This window comes from Sylvia atricapilla, chromosome 16, assembly GCF_009819655.1.
Source record: "Sylvia atricapilla isolate bSylAtr1 chromosome 16, bSylAtr1.pri, whole genome shotgun sequence".
Lineage (NCBI taxonomy): Eukaryota > Metazoa > Chordata > Aves > Passeriformes > Sylviidae > Sylvia > Sylvia atricapilla.
The window spans coordinates 6,262,640-6,281,832 of record NC_089155.1 but is presented as its reverse complement, the minus strand read 5'-3'; the positions used below and the strand labels follow the sequence as shown (position 1 = coordinate 6,281,832).

The following is a 19,193-nucleotide window of genomic DNA, read 5'->3' as shown; positions in this document are numbered from 1 at the left end:
TTGTGGGTTTGACATTCTTATCAAAACACTTGCAACCACTTAAGTCCAATGCCAGTATATTTCTAAACCACACACACACACACAAAAAAAAATAAAATTAATTATTAAACTATTTACTATGCCCCTGTCTCTCTTCTGCTTAAATGGGGGCACAATTAATTAACATGATATATGTGTAATTGCAGTCACAGCTACCACATAGGCAGGCAGGGAAAGCACACAATGAACACGTGCAGCTGCTGTGATCCCCTCTGCAAATCTCAGCCCCTTTGGAGCAGACAGGAGGGAGAATCATCCCTGATTTAGTAAATAATGTCTTCTGGGCTCCTGTACACCTCTGGGTTTATAAAGCACCTAGGACAGGCTGCTTGACACTGGGAGGCAAGTATCACCCTACTACTGATCAACTTCCCAAACGCCCGTTCTTGGCCAGTGCTTAGATGGGAATGAGGTGTGCAGAATGCTCATAGGCTCCCCAGTTGCTTAATTAGGAAAGCTATAGGATGACACTTTCCCCTCTGAGGGAAAAAGCATCAGGCAGCCTTGGAAAGATGGCACTCCTGGACAAATCCCTCACACAATCTTTTGCCTGGCTGGGCTGGGTTTCAGGGCTCTGATCAGAGCCCACATGGGTGCTCTGCTCCCAGTCCGTGGGGGATTTGCTCGTGTGGGTGCTGACTCTCAGCACAGCCACTGCAGGGCCTTTAAGCCCTGAGCTGGAGCATCCCTGAAGCAGTGCATTGGATTGGTTCCTTGCCACCCAGTTTCCAGAGGTTTGAGAGGGATTTGAACTCTATCTGAAATTTCTCCGCTTTAATGCTTGGAAAATGTATTTAAAGGAGGCATATACTCAAAATGCTACTCCACAGACATGTCTCTTTCATCATGTTCCCATTAACCTTAGAATGCTTTTAAGCACTTTTCTTCCATGGGAATGAAACTGGGGAATATTTCCAGCTACTCAGATTTTTTTTTTTTATTTCAACTCATGGGAATTGGTCAAATTCAAGATATCAAACAGAAACCAAACCCAACTTGTGTTTTGTCTTTCAAAAGACCCCTCTGCCCTGTTGTTACAGCTCTGCATTCAGAGCCCTATTTCTGAATATAAAGTAGGGGTTTTGTGAAGGTCACCAGCAGTTCTTGTGCCAGCCCAGTGCAGAGTCTCACTGCTGCATTAGAAAGGGAGGTTTGTGCTTATCACATTGCTTCACAACTTGATAGAAAAGACATTTTTAGAAAGCAGTTTGGTACTTCAAGCATCTGGCTTCCAGTGGAAAAATCGTGTCATGTCCCAAGTGACTTGTGCCTTCAGAGCTGGGTTAATGCAACCACGGGGTTCTGGCTTTCTTTTGGAAAACAACCAGAAGGGTGTGCTGAGGTTTTCTCTCTTTTTCCCCAGTCCCTAATCTTACAGCTACTGTTTAGGGTAACTGAAGGTGAGGCCAGTGGGAAGGCTGGGTGTTCTGTGGTGTAGCTCAAGCTGTAAGGGGACCAGAAGGGTCCTGGTGGGGCTTCTAGACAGACTTTGGTGTTGTCCTGCATGTTAAAGCAGAGGGTGAAGACTGGAACCAATTCCACCTTCCCTGATTCCTTCCAGAGAATTTCCAGTAAATGGACACATAACAATCTCGTGGCCTGTAGTTGCAGGGGATGTGAAGAGGCAGATTTTAGAGGGGTATCAAGGCCTGATGGCCAAGGCAGGGACTTAAATGTGTTTCTCTGAGTTAGTTTTAGAAAAAGTGGAAGTGAAGAGTGGGGGATTTCTTATTATGGAACTGTTGGCAAACCAGCTGGGCTGGTCTGTCCTCCCTCTGTTGTCACACAGGAGAGAGCAGCTCCATCCTCAGGCACTTTGCTGAGGCACAGCTCACCCCATGGGGGACTGATCTTTGGGAACCTGTGACACATCCAGTGGGGCTGCTGGGGGTTTTTACCCACAAAATTCTTCTCTCTTTCAGTGGGATGTGTGATAAGTTCAAGCTAAGAAGAGACATTTCCATCCTTGAGTCATGAAGCTGTCCAAGTTACAGACAGCCATATTTCCAGATGGGTAAAATTCCTGAGAAACCATAATGGATTTGACACATCTCAAATGATGACGGCAGAGGTGCTGACTGCCCCTTTAATTCCTTCCCCTAACAGACAGGGTCCCTGAACCTGGGGCACTTCACTGACATGTGCTTGTTTCTCTCTCACTGCATGTCTGGTTGGCTTTGCCTTCCTCCCCTCACTCCTAACTCCCAGTTCCTTTCCTGCGGGAAAGATTAGGGAGGATAGGAAGTCGTCTGTGCAAGAAGCATCCCTGGCCAAAATAAATACAGGTCACAAGATTAGGCTTCATCAGAACTTTAAGCCTGGCCCAAGCTAAACAAATGAGCTGTCATGCCTTGGTAAAAGCTCCAGTATGAGTGAGCTGGCACGACTGCAAAAACGGTAAAGCAGTTAATAGGTTTTGCAATATGGAAGCTTAAAGTTTTGTTTTCAGTGCTGCATTCCTGACAGAAAAGACTTGCACTGAACTTCAAATGTCATTAATTTAGTGTGCTGGCCTTGCTTGCTACTATGCAAACACCCTTCCCAAAGCACAGCAATAGCAGCAAAACAGCAGCACGGGGCTTGTCCACCCCAGAGAGCCCTGACAGTGCAGAGGAACAAACACAGGATGGTGAAAAAGTCCTGTTTTCAGCAGTTTGGCAGCTCTTTTCTGTTGACACACTGAATCTTTGAGTGAATTACAGATCAGTTTTGAAAAAAAACACCAAAACTCTAGCTGTTCAAATACCTAATTTTTGATATCCAAATATCTATACAAAAAATACCAGCAGAGCCATGGACACCAGGTGTAATCCATGGCCATTAGGTAGTTGTTCATGAAAAGATAACTGAACCAGTAAATAGGTGAAATTTGCCAGGTTTCCCTTTAAAAAGGGTAATTTGCACCAAGAGAGGACTGTGAATATTTTCTCTTGCAGTAGAGTCCATGACCACGACTCAGGCATTGTCCTCTGGCTCTGGCAGTGCCCTGTTATTCATCTCTGGAGTTGTTAATCCTCCCTGTGCACTTTGATTCCCACACCTGCACAGTGGGCACGGCAGTGGCAGGATAACCACTGTGCTGGAAGAAGTATTGATGCTGCAAGCCACAGAGAGGCTGCAGCAATCCACAGTGCTCTGCTATCTTCAATAATTACTGGTCTTAAACATTATAAAGGAAAAAAACCAAAACCAAACCAGCAAGCATTAAAAGTCTTTATGAACAAAAGCCAGGCTTTTAATAATGTTTTAATGTACTTGACAAACTTTGGTTCAGAGCTAAGGCCGGCCTCTTGCAAGTATGCAAGGGTTGAGACAATTGAAAAACCAAAATACTTATCCCAGTAGAGACCTTGCAGCTTATCAGGTAACTGCAGACTCTATTTTGGCCACTTTTAACTGAGCATTAAAAGTCTTTTTGACACTTTCTTTATTCCCCTACAATAGACCCTAACAGCCCCTCCGAGGCCTTCTACAGCCCGATGTGTAAAACGTAATGGGGATTGCTTAAAAGAGTGGAATTTGACCTGAGAGAGATGTGAGTATTCAGGGACTACTTAGTCCTCAGTAGCACTTGGGGGCTCTTTAGTTTGTGGGGCACTTTATTACTCACGAGTGCTCAGGGACTGCACTCCTTTGCTGTCTGGTGGCTTTCTCTGTTCCAGCATTGCTGTGTTGTTGCAGAGCAGATAGAGCCTTCCTCCTCCTCCTCCTCTTCCTGTTCATGGAAGGAGCAGCTGGACCTGGGGCTGCTCAGGGATATTAATGTGTCCTCGAGAATGTTTGCCAGTAGAAAAGGACCAAAGTTACTCAGCTGGCCACAAACATGAGACCAGTGGATGCAGGGGAATGTCCGATGTTCACACAACTGTAAATATCTGGACAAAAGACCAAAGCACGCTCACAGGGAAGCTGTTCCTCCTGGTGGGGCTCTGCATAATTCCAGGGCAAAGGTACCATCAATGCATTGAAGAGAGGTACTTGTTTCAGCCTTGTCCTTCTGCTTTTCCTCATCCTCCTGGCTGTGTCCCTGAGTTCTACACCAGCCCCTGCCAAAAGCAGAGGGGGATGCCCTGGTGCTGGCAGACTCTGTTATTTTCTGTTCCTGTGAAGCAAGCTTGGGTGAAAGTGCCAAAACTCTTGCCCTGCCCCGAGTTGCCACTCTTTTGCTTTCCAATATTGGCAGCTGTGGAGATGTGATCATTGCTCACCCATGGCCACAGCCATCCTCCCAGGCAGGGCTGCATGCTGGAGGGAACGAGGTGGGCTCAGAGACAGTGGTAGGCTTTCTCACTTTTACTTTTCCCCTTAGCTTAAATTATTCCCAGACGTGTGAACTCAGCAAACAAGGATCAAGTTTTCTCCACAAGGCAAGGTTTAGTCCAGGGCTGGAATAGTGCCTGAGCTTCCCAGTGGTCAGGAAAAAGCTTGCAGGGAGCAGATGAGCAATTCCTTTTGTATTTTCCATCCATCAGGAAAAGCTGCATCTGAAAAAATAGCTGAACTGGAAAATAAAACTAGACAAGTCTGGACAAATATGGAAACCATCCCTGGCCTGGTATTGGAAGAGTCTCAAATGCTGGAAAGGAGAGAAGCAGAGAGGGAATGGATAAGTTTTGGCTTCTGTTAGGAATATGGAAGGAATTATTTCATTCTTTTTCCCCATCTATTTGTTCTCTATACGGCACTCTGTGTGGTTAACCCTCCATCTTTGTCATAAATATATGTGGCAGAGACAAGGTTTTTTTCAGAGATCCAAACCAAAACATCTGTTTTGCATCTGTGGTTTTGCATATGTAAATATTATTACTAATAGTAGCAAAAGCCATCGTAATGGCAGCAGGAATAGAAACACTATTAATAGTTGTAGTGCTGACATTTTATTTGTGTTGCTGCAGGAGGTCACACCGTGCACCAGCAGTCAGCTGTGAGTTTGAGTGAGAACAAAAGGATGACTGTGACCCCAGGGGGCTGAGAGTGAGCTGGGACACTGCCAGAGGTGTGGTGCCAGGATTGTTACTCTGGGACTGTGGCACCTGAACCTGATGATTTCCCCAAGAGCCTTGCAGAGGACGTTTACAAGTGGGAATGGTTTCTTGCAACTCTTGTCATTGTGGCATGGAGAGGAGGATTCCCGGTGGTGAGAGTGTCTGAGAAGTACCTGAAGAAAAATGGAAAACTTCCCAGTAAAGGCACTGATGTGATTTCTGCATATCTGGAAACAGAATTTGTCCTGGTGGGTCCAGGGGAAGGGCAGTGGTCTTGGTGTTGGTGAGCCCTGAGGTCTCACTCCAGCCCAGCCAAAGATACCTCATCTCCCACCCAGACAACAGCTCTTCTGGGTGGGTGACCTGTCAGAGCAACTCATTCTGCAAACCATCAGCAGCCAGGTGGAGACTTTATCTTTGTGTCTCTGCGTTACTGCTTTGATTAAAAGTGACAGCAACTCTTCTTCTTCCCTCTGCTTTTTGAATTAGTGGCTGAGGGAGCTGGAGCCAGGAGCAGCAGGAAGAAGGCCAGATGGAGCAGGAGGAACAAGGCACAGGCCATAGATACCAAACTTGGAGAGCCTGGAAGTGCTGGTGCCGGCAGCACCACTCCAGAGAGGAGAGATGCAATAAAAGGAGGAAGCACCCACCGTGTTTTAGGCTTTAGTCTGACCCACGCAGTGCCTGGAGACACACAAGCTAACAAAACACTATACACCCATCTCCTTCCAGGTTTTCCCTGGGTTGAGCTGGTATCTTTGTTCCTATACGAGGAATGTTTTTTGTTCAGGTCTCGTTATTTTGCTGGATCTGTAGTGCATTAAACAGCCCATCTTCTGGTTTGTATTTTTTCCACTTATCGTGTTTCATGGATTCTGGCTTTTTTCAGCCAGCTCTGTAACCCCCTGAGCGGAGACTAAGCAGGATCCAGTCCCTGAGCTTGCTGCCTTCACATGCACAAAAGGGATATGGACTCACATCCCACATTTCTCTGCTGAGTTGTGGGAATATTTGCAGCAGGGACTCTCACCTTGCTCTGCTTTCAGTCTATCACCTGGATCACGTTACCACAGCTGGACAGGGCAGGCTCAGGGATGGTACATGCTGCCACTGACACTTTACATCACCTCTCAACAAGCTGGTTCCTGAAGTCAGTCTGAACCAGCCAAGGCTTGTACTTATTTTCCGCGTTATTCAGACTTCCATTATGGCACACATCATTCAGATTTTGATTAGAGCAGCACATGTAAGAGTGGGGGGTGTCTTGTTGGTGCCTTTCAGAGATCTGCCCCTCCAGCCACCTCCCCTGGGACACCAGGCTTTGCATCCCTGCTCCCAGCCCGAATCCTCCCGAAGCCTTTTCCCTTCAGTTCTCCAAGAGATGCTCTGCTGATCTTTTCCTGCCCACTTCGAGGAGCAAGTGGTGTCTGTGGGTGGGCTGGGGCTGGCGGGGCTCTCCCTGCCGGCGGTGATTATCCAGCAGCACCTCGGGATGGAGCCAGGGGAGCCTCTGGCCGCTCCGTGCCGGGCTGGATGCGCGCCTGGATCGTTTCAGCGCTCGGTGCGCCCGGCGATGCGCGCAGCCCGCCCCTCGCAGAGCTCAGGGCATCTGTCACCGAAACCTGTCCGCATGAAAGGCTGTCTGCACAACCGGGGGAAAAAGAAAGGCATGACAGCACAATTAGTGAGAGCAAATGAAAGGCTGTTTGAAGGGGAGGAGGGAGGAAAGGGGAGAGCTGCATAAATCCCTGGTGGGGTTTTGGGCTTGACATCAAAACCCCTTAACAGTGTATTACTTCAGCCCCCAATGTGGACAGATGTTGAGCTGTGGCTCAAAGGAAGTCAGAAATCTTTCCTTAGAAAAAATTTGGCTGGGAAACTAAAGAAAATATTGTGAAAGAAAAGGAAATAAAAGCCCACTAAAGAAGATTTATCACTGCCTCAAGCATTTCTGTATCCTCTAGTCTTATGAGGTCTCAGCCTCAGGGGAGAGCAGAAGAGAAACAGCCTGTTGCTATGTTAATGGGTCAAAATTTGGAGTGGGGACACATTTCTCCAGTTAGATGATGATGGTGGAGGGAGCCAATTCACCCAGCTGGGCACTCCTCCCACCCATGCTGACCCCAGCCAGCCTTCAGGGGCCTCTGGCACCAGCCTGCATCATTCCTCAGCACCCCCAACCCAGCTGCCCTTTTTGCCCACTCATTCCCATTTGTAAGGGGTTTATGGAGCCCTTTGTCAATGGTAAAATGTGTTCATCCCTAAAAGAGTTCAGTATCATCCACAAACATGGAGATTTTGCTGTCCATTCCCTTGCCAACACTGAAGGTGCTGAATAAAACCAGACCCAACAGAGATTCTTGAGCAATCTGGTCGCTGAATCTTATTTATCTTCAAAAAATGCCTGTTAAACCCTGCACTTTGCTACCTAGATGTCAGGAATATCCTTAAAGATGTTTCAATACATAAAATAAACATTGCTTTAATCCCATGGCAATGTAAATGTATTTTGAAACTATTTTGATAATTTTTTTCATCTGTTCTCTCTGTTGGGTCCTCCCTATCCATGTGAATACTTGGTTCATTCGTAGAGTCCCAGTATGCTGGCAAGGGAAGCTTTCCCTCTTTGGCATCCACATCTGCTGGCTCTTTCCCAGGGGCTCATGTGCCTACTGCTGGTGCAGGCCCCACCACCCCAGCAGGGACAGAGGTGACACTCACCTCTGCAGCTCCCAGGGTCCCCTTCCAGAGCTTGCTTTGTAGCTGGGAGCTGCACCAGCAACCTGCAAACAGCAGCCATTTGTAAGTCACATTGACCCAGTTCCTCTGATTTACCGGGTGTGAGGTTCTTCCAAATATCTGCAGCAGTGGAGACCAACCCTCAGTTGTGCCTAAGGTGTCTCATCGTGTCTTATTCTCCCTGGCACCCTGTTGTATCTTTGTATTGAGCAATGGCTCCCCAGCCAGTTTCTTCCTTTTGATATAGTTAAATAAAGATTTTTAGAAGCTACTTGCAAGATCTTTGCAAGACCTTCATGTTCTTTTTTAGCTCTCTTTGCTGTCTACTATTTACTTGCCATGCTTTATGGCTTTTGTCCTCATGTGGGAAACCTTTTCACTTTAAAAACACTGACCTTCTCCCTGTCATACCTCCTTAACCTTAGCAGTGAGTCAGGCAGGGTATTTCTTAGTTCTTTTTGAGTTGTGGCACATGTTTTGCTCAGGCTTTAATAGAGCATTTTTTAATCGCCTCCAGACCACTTGCAGGCTCCTTGCTTTCTGCCTGCTCCTTTTTGGTTTGTTGTTATTGACTAATCACCTTATTTTTTCATAGTTCCCTTTCTTGAAATTGTAGAGCCCCAGGCTGGATTTATTTGGTGTGCACTCTCCCACTACAGCATTAAAGGTTGTTTTGTGGTCACTAGCAGAGACCAGCTCTCCCACAAACACCTTGTGAAGCAGGTCCTGTGCACAGCTCCCCACCAAACCCAGAGCAGCAGCCCTCCTCGCACTTCCAGCACTGCTTGGTCCTGGAGACCCTTTATTGTACCCAAAACCACTTTTTATTCCTTCCTGATGGATCACTGAGCTGACTAACTTCTCTAATCTCATTTTACATTTGCTGTTCATTACCTTTTTACTTATCAGGGCTCAGTAGCACAGTACTGGTTCTACTTTTTTTTTTTTTTTTTTTTTTTTTAAACTGGAATCTGTGATTTCCCATCTCAAGAAATCTGTACTGGTTCTGAGATCATTATTCAGGATTGGAAAGCCTGGCATTATCTCACTTTTTAAGCTTCTGGTAGAGTGACAGAAGCACATCTAGGTTTTGTCTTGGGTTACTCAATAATGCTCCTGTGAGTCTGCTGGTACCATTCATGGCCAAATTCACCTTGTTTCCTGCAGCTGCTTCCTTTATTTCCCTGCTGCTCTGCCCAGGATGCAGGCCACCTCCTCCCCACCGGGGTGTCAGTCTGAATTTCTACACCCACTGAGCTTCCTTCAGCTTTTCATTCCAACATCCCTTCCCGGCTTTTCCATGCCACAGTGCCACCTGCCCAAGCCCTGTGACAGCTCCAGAGCTGCCTCCCTTCCCGGGAACGTGCACCTCTCATGGCAAGGGCTGCAGGAGCAGAGCTGGGACTTTGTCCTGCAGGGCTCTCCCACACCTCCTCTCAGCCTGGTGGCCCTGCAGGCTGTGCAGCCACAGACCCCAAACCCTGTGCAGTGTGTGACAAGCTGGTTCCTTGCAGATTCCTTCTCCTGCAAGGGTGAAGCTGCTGAATCCTAGCCAAAGGGTTGTGTATATTGATATACATGGGTTTTAGTTGAGAATTTTGAATAGAATATGTCCCTGGCTCCTGGGAAAGAATAAGGAAGTCTCTATTTCTTTTGAGATAGAGGCAATTTTAGAGATAGAAGAAAATCCTTGTTTTGTACTAAAAAAGCATTCTTAAAACCATACCCCAAATATGAGGAAGCCCATTAACAGCTTGGGAAACTGTTATATGGGTGGGACTGCACAGAATCTGCAGAAATTCCGGGTGGTTGCAGATGTGTGGAAGCCACCAGACCTTTTCTTGTGGCGTGTTCTCCATAACCCTAGAGAGGCTCCTCTCCCAAGGTGATGTAGGGTCGTGTTTAAATGGTGGTGACTGACTGAAATAATAGTTTTCTCTCTGTGTTGAGTGAAAAAGTGAACAGAAGGAAGGGGAGGGGAAGGTGTTTGAATGTCTCATTGTTTTTTCTTTCTCTCTTTTTCTTTAGTGTATATTAATAAAATCTATCTGGTTTTTTTTACTTTTAAGTTGTGCCTGCTTCGCCTTTTTCTCCCAAAATCCTATCTCCCAATTAATAAATGAGATTTGTCAAATATAAAACCACGACAGTTTGGAAAGTGCACCGTGGGTTTTTTGTGTAAAGAGGGAATGGCAGCCCTTTACCCTGGGCTTATTGACCCAGGAGCTGTGTCACAGCTTTCTGTACTGTCACCCCAGCGCCTGGCACTGTCCCTAGCCCTGTCTGCTGGCCCCAGGGATAATTGGGGTGTCGTCCCAGCACACCCAGCCCCGCTCGCTGTCCCTGACCCGGCTCCCCGCGACACCGCAGCGTCCCCATGCTGTGGCCGTGCCCTGTCCCCAGCACAGCCCCGGCAGCCTGCTCGTTCCCCCGCGGAATTCCCACCGGCACATCCCTCCTGCCCGGCCCCACAGGCCCCGGGCACAGCGTGGGGAGGCAGGGAAAGGGCTCCGAGGGCTGCTGGCATTTGGGGGATTGCGGGGCTCGGACAGAACGCGCGGTGGCGGCCGCCCACTGCCGGCGGCTCCGGAGCCGCGCACCGCCCCCGGCTCCATCCCGGCGCTCCCGAGACCGAGAAAATAACACACCTTGCTCACAAACCAGCCTCAAGGAGGGAGAAATCGTCAGCAAAACCCGTGCTTTAATTCCTGCGTATAAAACCATTAATCTCTTAAATGACAGGAGATAAAAAATGATGAAAAAAATTAAAAGATGTCAAAGGAAGGATGTATTCCCTGCCTGGGAACAGTGATTCCCCAAGGACCCAAAGGACATGCTGTTGGCGTGTTCCCAGATCTAAGGCGGTGCAGGGAGAACCGTCAGTGACCAGAGGTCACCAGTCAAAGGTCCCAGAAGTGTCCTGATGGCCCAGCCCGCTCCCCTGCTGCTGGGACTCCTCACACACGATGCTGCGGGCAGGTCGCTGCTCTCATGTGCTGCCGGCGTGCTCCACTCTCTGGTACTGTGCGTGTGTGCAGCTCGCTCCTCTTCCACGTCTCTGCCCGAACACATTTCCTTCCCACAGCCTGCCGGGAGTGAGGAGGGTCAGGAGCAGCAGCTGCAGCAGCAGGGAGCCAGGCAGGGCTCAGGGCAGTGACCCCCCGTGTCCCCCGAGGGCTGGGTGCTCCCTCCCCTTGGCGCTGGCCCTGTCCCTATGTGTCCCTATGTCCCTCCCTGTGTGAGGCAGCACAATCTCTCCTGCTCCAGCAGCGCCTGCCCTGCCATCTCCATCACAACGAGGATGGCAAAATCACATTTTGATCTTCCCCGACCCATTACTTTGGGGGAAGCTTTGTGTGAAAATTACCGGGTGGGGAGCCCATGCTCCAGGAGATGTCTCTGCCTCAGAGGAAAGGATCAGCCTAGGATTGCTCTAAGGTGAAAAGACAGGACTATCAGCCCCTCCTTGCCTCCTCCCAGTCCTGACCTTCCTGTCCCATGTTGTGGATCTGGTCCCCTCTCCTTGACCACAAGCCCTAGTTTTTAGCCCATTTTTCTCGAGTGTCACTAACTGCTCTCCAGCAGCACAGCTCCAAGGCTCAGGGCAGCGACCTGCTGATGAAGCTGCTGCAGCTCTCCCATAGCCCTGCCACAAACTTGAGATTTTCTACTTTCTCAGTAGCACTGGCCACATTTCACATCAGCCCAGTGCCACAGAGCTCGGGGGCTGGCAGTGGAAGCACCCAAGGCCAGCACTCCTGCTGGGACTGCAGCACACCTACCGCTTCCTGGAGAACTGCTGGTCTATCTCCTCCAGGGACTGTCCTTTTGTTTCAGGCACAAAAACGTAAATGAATATAACAGCCATGGCTCCCATCAGCCCATAGAGAAGAAACATCCAAGAGAATCCAATGGCATCTGCAGAGATTTAAGTGTGTGAATGTAGGGGCTGGGTCACAAAGGAAACTGGTTCCTTACTGTGAGGTGGTCGTTGGTGCCTGACAGGGGCACCTTATTTTGTGAAGCCTTCAAGAGGGTTGGGAAGCTCCTCATCTGCAAGGCCTGGACTGGGAATTGGCAAAGGGAAAGGCTGGTGCCAGGCTTTGCCAGCACCAGGGGGAGGAAGGAGCTGAGTTCCAGGGCCAGCAGCGCCGGCTGAGAAATGCTGGAAAGCAGCCGGTGTGCAAACTGCAGGCTCTGTGTTTCCTGATACTGTGGTGCTACAGTGCAGCCCAGTGGGCAATGGGTGTCTTAAAAACGACTGACAGAGAGGCTCTGGCCAGAGCTGCTGGTGCCTGCCTTTCCTGCTCTCAGGGGCAACAGGGTCACACCTATCCCAGCCTCAAGTCCTCAGGGTTCAAAATGCCACTTAATCTCCAAATGGCTCATGGCGGCCACCTTCCCTAACCAGCTGTGGGAGGTAGAGGGTGAAGGGGCTACTTACCAATGAGGTCCAGGAAGGAAAGGCTGATCAGTAAATTAGCAGCCCAGTTAAAGCTGTTACAGAAGGCAAAGGCTCTTCCTCTTATCCCAGCAGGGTAAATCTCACTCAGGACCAGCCAGGTCACTGCACAGATTAGAGAGATCACAAAGACAGTGTGGAGTTAAGCAATTTGTTTGGGAAATGGGCAAGGGAGATTTCAGCAGGGGGTTTAAACTCTGGCTTCAGCCAGCACCCGCTGCTGGTGGTGTCAAACATCCATCAATCCCAGAGACAGGTCACAGCAGAACACTCCAAACCTCCTGTGTTCAGCGCTTCATGGAGGAATGAAAGAGCAATAAACAGGCCCAGGGAGTAAAGAAGAAAGCAGGGTAGTTGGTCATTCCATTTCACAGGAGATGAAGAGATCTGACAGGCCTGCGGTCAGGTCATGCTCTTTGTAAAGAAATGAGAAAAGGGTGGAATTAGGGAGACAACATTGCACTTAGGCTAAAATAGGAGTTAAAGCAATATATATCTTTAAGTCTCTCCTATCCTGGAGTTACTTTGCTTGAAATAATTTGCAGGGTGAATGTCAAACCCATGAGACTTGCTCACTTAATATTATTTTCTTGAGTTAATGCTGTTTTCTCCCATCAAGACAATTAAATGCCAGAAAAGAGCAGAACTTACACGGAAGCAAGACCTAATCTTTAATCTCATCTGATGAAAAATAAATAATAATAGATAGAATAAAAAAAATCCCAGTTGATATCGAAAAACTTCAAAAGAGGTTCAACTTCCAGTTCTGCACTGACTTTTATAATCACAGCAGAAGCCCCTCAGTCCCCCTGCCCTCAGCCCTGTGTTTTCCTCCTCACCAGGGGGACAGGAAGTTTATGCAGTGCTTGTAGGGTTTGTAGGATACTCTGATCTTCCACTGAACTTCAGAGAAAAAAAGAGCTTTACAAGGGTAGTGAATAGCATGGAAGAGAAAGTTATTCTAGTGCTGTAGCTGACAGTGCTAGAAAATGATTCAGGAGGGGACATATTTCCAGTTCCCAGACACTGAGCTGCTCAGCATAGCAGACACATAAGGAATGGTTCGAGCAGGCAGCTTGCAGATCAGCCCTAGTTTTATTCCCTGGGTTAGTGCAAGGATAAACACCACACTTACTTGGCCCAAATCCAATTGAGAAGGCACTCACAAAAGCCATCATGCTCAGCAGTGTAATCCAATTTAAGACCATATGTTGTTCCCAGGGAGCAGCACTGAGAGGGGGGCCCGTGCTTTCCAGTGTTCCTTTCTCCGATTGACCTACCAAGTCCCTTTTCTGAGTGAGGGAAGGATTAGGAACGTCCTCTTTGCTTCGAATGCTGGCAAAAACTTTTGTAAGGCTCGTTGTGGCAGCAAAACCGGGACCTGCCTGACTTTTGACAGCACCTGACACTGGTGGGACAGGAGACACAGCAGACTGGGGGAGCAGAGGTGCCAGAGGGTGCTGGCTGAGGCTGTGGGACACATTGGGGCCCGTGGCTGCTTTGCAGTCCCTGGCCATGGCCAGCAGAGCCATACGGCTGGTGAGGCCGATGGTGGTGACAGAGATGGCCATGACCACACAGCCAGCCATGAGCAGCACTCTCCTGCCTGCCTTGTCTGCCAAGGCCATGGCCACCAGCGTGGCCACCACCTTTATTGCTCCCAGCCCAACTGAAGCCAGGATGGCTGAGGAGTTGCTCTGGAACCCCACCGAGTGGAAGATTTTGGAGGCATAGCCCAGCACATTGGGCTGCCCAGTGAACTGCTGGAAGAGCACCAGTCCCAGGCCCACCAGGGTCCGCCTTCTCATGTTGTCTCTGCTCCTAAAAAGATCAAGAAATGAGTAATGCTTCTCCTGAAAAGGCTCCTGCTTTGCTGCTGCTCTGTCCTCTGTGTCCTGCAGTGGGATGAGGCCCTTCTGGCAGTCTGAGTCCCACAAGCTTAATTTAACAGGGTTCACTGGGAGAAAGAGGATGCTGAGGAACTGCATGGCCGTCGGGGCAATGGCCAGTCCAAACATGTACCTCCAGCCCTCCTCCACGTCTGCAAAAATATAATTCAGTGCATAGGACAGCAGGATGCCCACGGTGATTCCCGCTTCATAGAGTGACACCAGCAGCCCTCGCTGGTGAGCAGCCACCATTTCTGAGACGTAGATGCAGCAGGCCATGGATGAGACAGAGATGGCAAAGCCCACGGTCACACGCCCGATGACCAGCACAGTGAATGACCTGGCCAGGGTGAGGAGGAGGCTGCCCACCAAGAGGACCACATTGCTGACCAGGATTGCTCTCCTGCGGCCGTGGCGGTCGATGAGGATGCCCCCGGCCAGGGAGGCCAGGAGGGCTCCGATGAGGATGGCGCTCACCACGACTTCTTGCTCGAAGCAGCTGAGCTGAAAGTCTGTCTGCAGCTGCAGCAGCGCCCCAGAGATGATCCCCAGCTCGTAGCCAAATATCAGCCCGCCCAGGAGAGACACTGTTGCAGACAAGAGTAGGACCAGTCGTGCACGACCTGGAAAACAAGCAAGCAGTGCTAGGTTCAGTTTTCTGAGTCTCTAAGACAAGCTATCAGCGTGCACAGGCTGGAAAAAGCTCTCCCAGGATACCCCCAGTTTTCCGTCCACAAAGTCACAGTGTGGAATTCTCCCACAGGTCACTAGGTCACGAGTACAGAGGCACTTGCAGACAGTCACAACCCACCACACCTCCACTAACTGCAGGGGTACTCATTTGGGTACTTTGAAATCAGCACTTTTAAACAGTGTTAAGGCTTGTTTGTAAGTGCAGGACAGTGATTTGTAGTGCCTGGAGTTGTACAGTGGGAATATCTCTGGTATCTCTTGATTGTAAATGCAAATTTTGTTCTGGGCAGGAAATGCAGCTTCTGCTTTCTGGTTCTGAACTGCTCTGCATTATCATTTTCACATTTCAGTGCATGTAGTACCACCAGCTCTCCCTGCAGGTTTTGCATTCTCACTCTTCATCTTGTTGTTAAAAGCCCTGCTCACAAAAGGTTTTGGGTTTTTTTCCTTTATTTTCTCCTTTAGTTAATTTTGTACTCTCAGCATGACTTCATGGGTTGGCCCTGATTTCTTAATCTCTCCTTCTGCAGCCCACAGCTCCCAGGATCTCCAAGTCAATCACAGTCTCCTCAGCCTGGTCCAGGCTCACAGGACAAACATCACTGGGAGCTGAAAAGTTTCCTGTTGCCAACCTCAAACACAAGAAGTGACTCTTTGACCTTGCCCTTCCCACAGGGCTGAGCGTGCCAGCTCCCTAGGAATGTAAGTATAGCTAAAACAAGACAAAAACATCAGCAAAAGCAACTGAAATCAACCCTCCCCAAACAACCCCACAAAACCAAGGTGCTGGCAGCACACGCTTCTCACCCCGGGGAGGGGATGAGAGTGTAACCATGTGTGAACCATGAGCCATGTTACACCAGCAGGGATTGCACTGGGGCAAGAGCCAGTGCTGATGTGGGGTCCTCTGGGAACAGAAGTGACAGCAATCTCCCCTCCAATGACACTTTTAAACATAGGTAAAGTGCATTAATTTTGGGGTTTGTGCTGTTTTGCAGCATGTAATACTATCTGCATTCTTTTGTTTAATTGGAAATACTCACAATTTTGGCAGACTGTACATGGAAAAAATGTGGGCACAGCCACCAGACTGTGGAAACTTCCCTCACCCTGCCGAAGGACTTTTTCCTGTCACAAGCCGTGTTTAATGGGAAGTGCCTCTGCTTGGCCTTTAATTACAGCTATCAGTAAAGGCTATTTCCCAGTGATGGCTGCATATAAATACATTTTTTTTTATTTATTCTGCAACCCTCTGTGTTTCATTTGTGTTACTTATGCCATCCCAGCCATCCCAGTCCCTCCCACCACGCTCTGTGTGACCATCTGCACTGCTTTTAGCACTTTTTGTACGTATTACGTAGATAATTAGAAAAAATACCTACTCAGAACATGAGGCATAATTGGCCATCCCATTAGCTTCAAGCCACAAATTCTATTACACAGACAGTCCCACTATAAATACCATGGCTGATTTTATCAGGTTTTGCTGCATTTCTTGTTAACTCAACAAGCAGTCATGGCTTATGAACTTTGACTGAAATCCAGTTTATGTATGGTCTATTCTGACGTAGCTGGGGAATTCGAGGACTCTTCAGATGTCCACATTGAGGACAGAAGGTTTGGTGGAGCAAGGAGCTACGCCAGGCGATTCCTTCCCTACAGCAAAGCGCTCTGGGGACCGTGCCCCAGGACAGGGCAGTGCCCCTCTGTCCCGCCGGGCTGCGGCCGGGCTGACCCCGGACTCTGCCCACACCAAGGCCAAGGCCGACGGGCGCCGCTGCCTGCAGCAATTCCCGCTCCACAGCACACCCCGCTCCCTGCACGCTGCCGAACCCCGCAGCGCCCCGGCACCGAGCCACAGGAAATTCCTTGCCTCTTATGTTCCCCGTCCGCGCCGCTGGGACCGCTAAAAAACAGAGCCGAAAGAGAGGAAGGGGCGGGGGATGCCTCTCCCAGACTTTAGGAAAAGTTGCTAAGTATCTCTTTCTTTAGTTTTGGAAACTTCTCCCCGGGGCTGGACGCGCCCGTTCCACCGCCCGGTGGGCAGAGGGGTGACGGCCCCGCGCCCCCCGCCCGTCCCGCACTCACCCATGGCGGGGGCCCGGAGCGCAGCGCGGCGGGGCGGAGCGGGGCGGAGCGGGGTCCGGCGGCCGGAGCGGGGCCGCGCCACGTCGCTGCCGCCCTGCCCTGGGCCGGGCAGCCTGGGCCTTGTAGTCGCCCTGTCCGCCCCTCTGGGCGCCGGGGGGCCCGGGCGGGGGGCGCTGCACGGCCCGGGGGCGATGCCGAGCGCCGCGGAGCGCAGCCGGATCCCGGAGAGGGGTGAGCGCAGGGATGAGCCCGGCGGAGCCGCGGCGGGCATCTGCGGGGTGGCCGGGGACACGTTGTGGAGGTACGCGGCGAGTTGTTCCAGAAACGAGGATGCGGATCTGGTGGCTGCGATGTCAGCTCTGTCCCCAGTCTGTGTCGCTTGAGGAACAGGAATCTCCTCACTGCCTGCAGAGCTGCTCTTGTGCAGAGCTTCAGCTCCCGAGAGAGAAAGCCTCCAGAACATCCACAAGAGCTTCACAGTTAATGTTTTTAGGTAGCTCGGCTGGAAAACCCACAGAAAAGTGTTAAGAAAGGGGTGACCACTTGAAAGCTGAAAAGAAAAAAATCAGCAGGGGAGGTTTAGGTCGGAGATCAGGAAAAGGTTTTTCACAGAGTGGTTGGGCACTGAACAGGCTCCCCCCCGGGCAGTGATCACAGCACCAAGCCTGACTGAGTTCAAAAAGCGTTTGGACACCGCTCTCAGGCACCTGATGGGATTGTCCTGTGCAGGGCCAGGAGTTGGACTCAATGATCCTGGTGGCCCCCTTCCATCTCAGTATATAGTTTGAGTCTATGATTCTGCGTCTGAGTTTGCTCTCTTTCATGGCTGTGAGACAGAAGTCTCTCAAGCTTATCTCCTTCCCCTGACACAGTGCTCCATCAGACAAAACACTCAGTATTCAACTTACTTTGCAGTCAACATTCTTTTTTTCTGCTGAGAGGAACAGGAGCCTTCCTGCTGTCCTGCATAAAAGACACTGGGACTTGGTTGCAAGATTATTTTTTGAGGCTAATTTCATATGTGCTAAAGCCCAGTTTGTTAGACAAGGATTTTACAAAGCACGACACACCTCGAAGTGCTTTCAAAACCCATTAATACCATGTGCAAACATTGCCCCTTGGTGCTGTTTGTGTGAATGGCAGCTGCTGGGCGGGTTGTGCTGTGCTGAAGTACACGAGATGTTCAGGAGTTTGCTGTGACCCAGCTGGTGTGAGGAACAGCAAGGAAGATGTGGTGGGAAGACATGCACAACCTCCCCAGAGCCTTGCTGCAGGCACTGCCACTGCAGGGTAAGTGCAGAGGACCACAAAACTGCTCTGTGAGCTGGCATCTGACTGCAGGTAGTATTTAATTGAAAACCTATATTGAATTTTAGTATTTATTATGTTATAACCACACAAGCTCCAGGACAGGTCTTGGGAGCATAGGAAGAGCTTTATGGTGTGTTTACCAAAGGCGGCCAAAAAGATGACATCAGTACATACAGAAATGCAGCTGTCACGTCCACACTGTGGAGCCTGTGGGTTATTGTCCACTGGAAAAAAAGGGTGAAAACCTGCTAGGGTGTTCAGCAGGGATAATTTGGGAAAAAAATTCTTTCTTTGGAGTCCTTAAAGTACAGCTTTCTTATCACACCTTTTGTAGCCAGTGGGTGCCCTGTGCCTGCTGAAAGCAGCACCTCCGTCGCTAAGCTCCACATGAGAAGGTCCGGGGGGGTTGGATCCACCAATGCTTCATGCCTGTAGGCACGTTCCTGTCCCTGCTCCTTCCAGTGATACCTTCCTCCTCCTCTCCAGTCCGTGTGTCTTGGCAGTGCCATTTCCCATCGATCCTTATCTCTCTCCCGGCTGCCAGGCTTGCGGGGCACGTCCCTGCCTGGCAGCCGGACAGCACATCCCCAGGGCTGAGCCGCAGGAATGTGCTCCTGGAGAGCTCCGCCTCGGGAACGGCAGCCTGTGCTCAGGAACACAACCCGCCCGTGATCACTGCAAATGTTACCCTCTACCTCTGAGCTGGAGCAGCTGAAAGAGGCTTTGAAATCACAGATTGAAATAGAAATACAAGAGGAGAAAGAAGTTCGTCCTGGAAAAAGGAACACATGGTGTTCAGGAATCCTCATCACACCCTCAAGTGTGTTTTCTTCTGTTACCATTGACCTCTAGGAATGGGCTTGGGGGACCAAAGTGACCAAACTCAATTCAGTTATTGATGGAAGTGATGGTCCATGAGCAGGAAGAAGTGTCACGGCTGGCCGGGATGGAGCCAGCTCACTGGGAACCTGCATTTATTGCACGTTC

The 19,193-nt window shown here is 49.8% G+C and overlaps 1 protein-coding gene across 1 annotated transcript; it reads right to left on the bottom strand.

Moving 5' to 3' along the window:
* Nucleotides 1–10,446: 10,446 nt before the first annotated feature.
* On the bottom strand, nt 10,447–16,899 carry SLC2A10 (solute carrier family 2 member 10). The gene is made up of 5 exons (XM_066331050.1): nt 16,896–16,899; nt 13,361–14,737; nt 12,208–12,330; nt 11,546–11,681; nt 10,447–10,849 (listed from the first exon to the last, which is right to left on the bottom strand). The coding sequence occupies exons 1-5, from the start codon at nt 16,897–16,899 to the stop codon at nt 10,753–10,755; spliced, it is 1,737 nt and encodes a 578-aa protein (XP_066187147.1). The 3' UTR covers nt 10,447–10,752.
* Nucleotides 16,900–19,193: the final 2,294 nt, after the last annotated feature.

Excerpts from the sequence above, each read along its gene's own strand:
- SLC2A10 (XM_066331050.1), bottom strand. Across the intron at positions 11,682-12,207 it reads TTCCTTCCTGGACCTCATTG|ATGCCATTGGATTCTCTTGG; the intron begins GTAAGTAGCCCC and ends AAATCTCTGCAG. Across the intron at positions 10,850-11,545 it reads CAGCAGTTCTCCAGGAAGCG|GCTGTGGGAAGGAAATGTGT; the intron begins GTAGGTGTGCTG and ends CACTCCCGGCAG.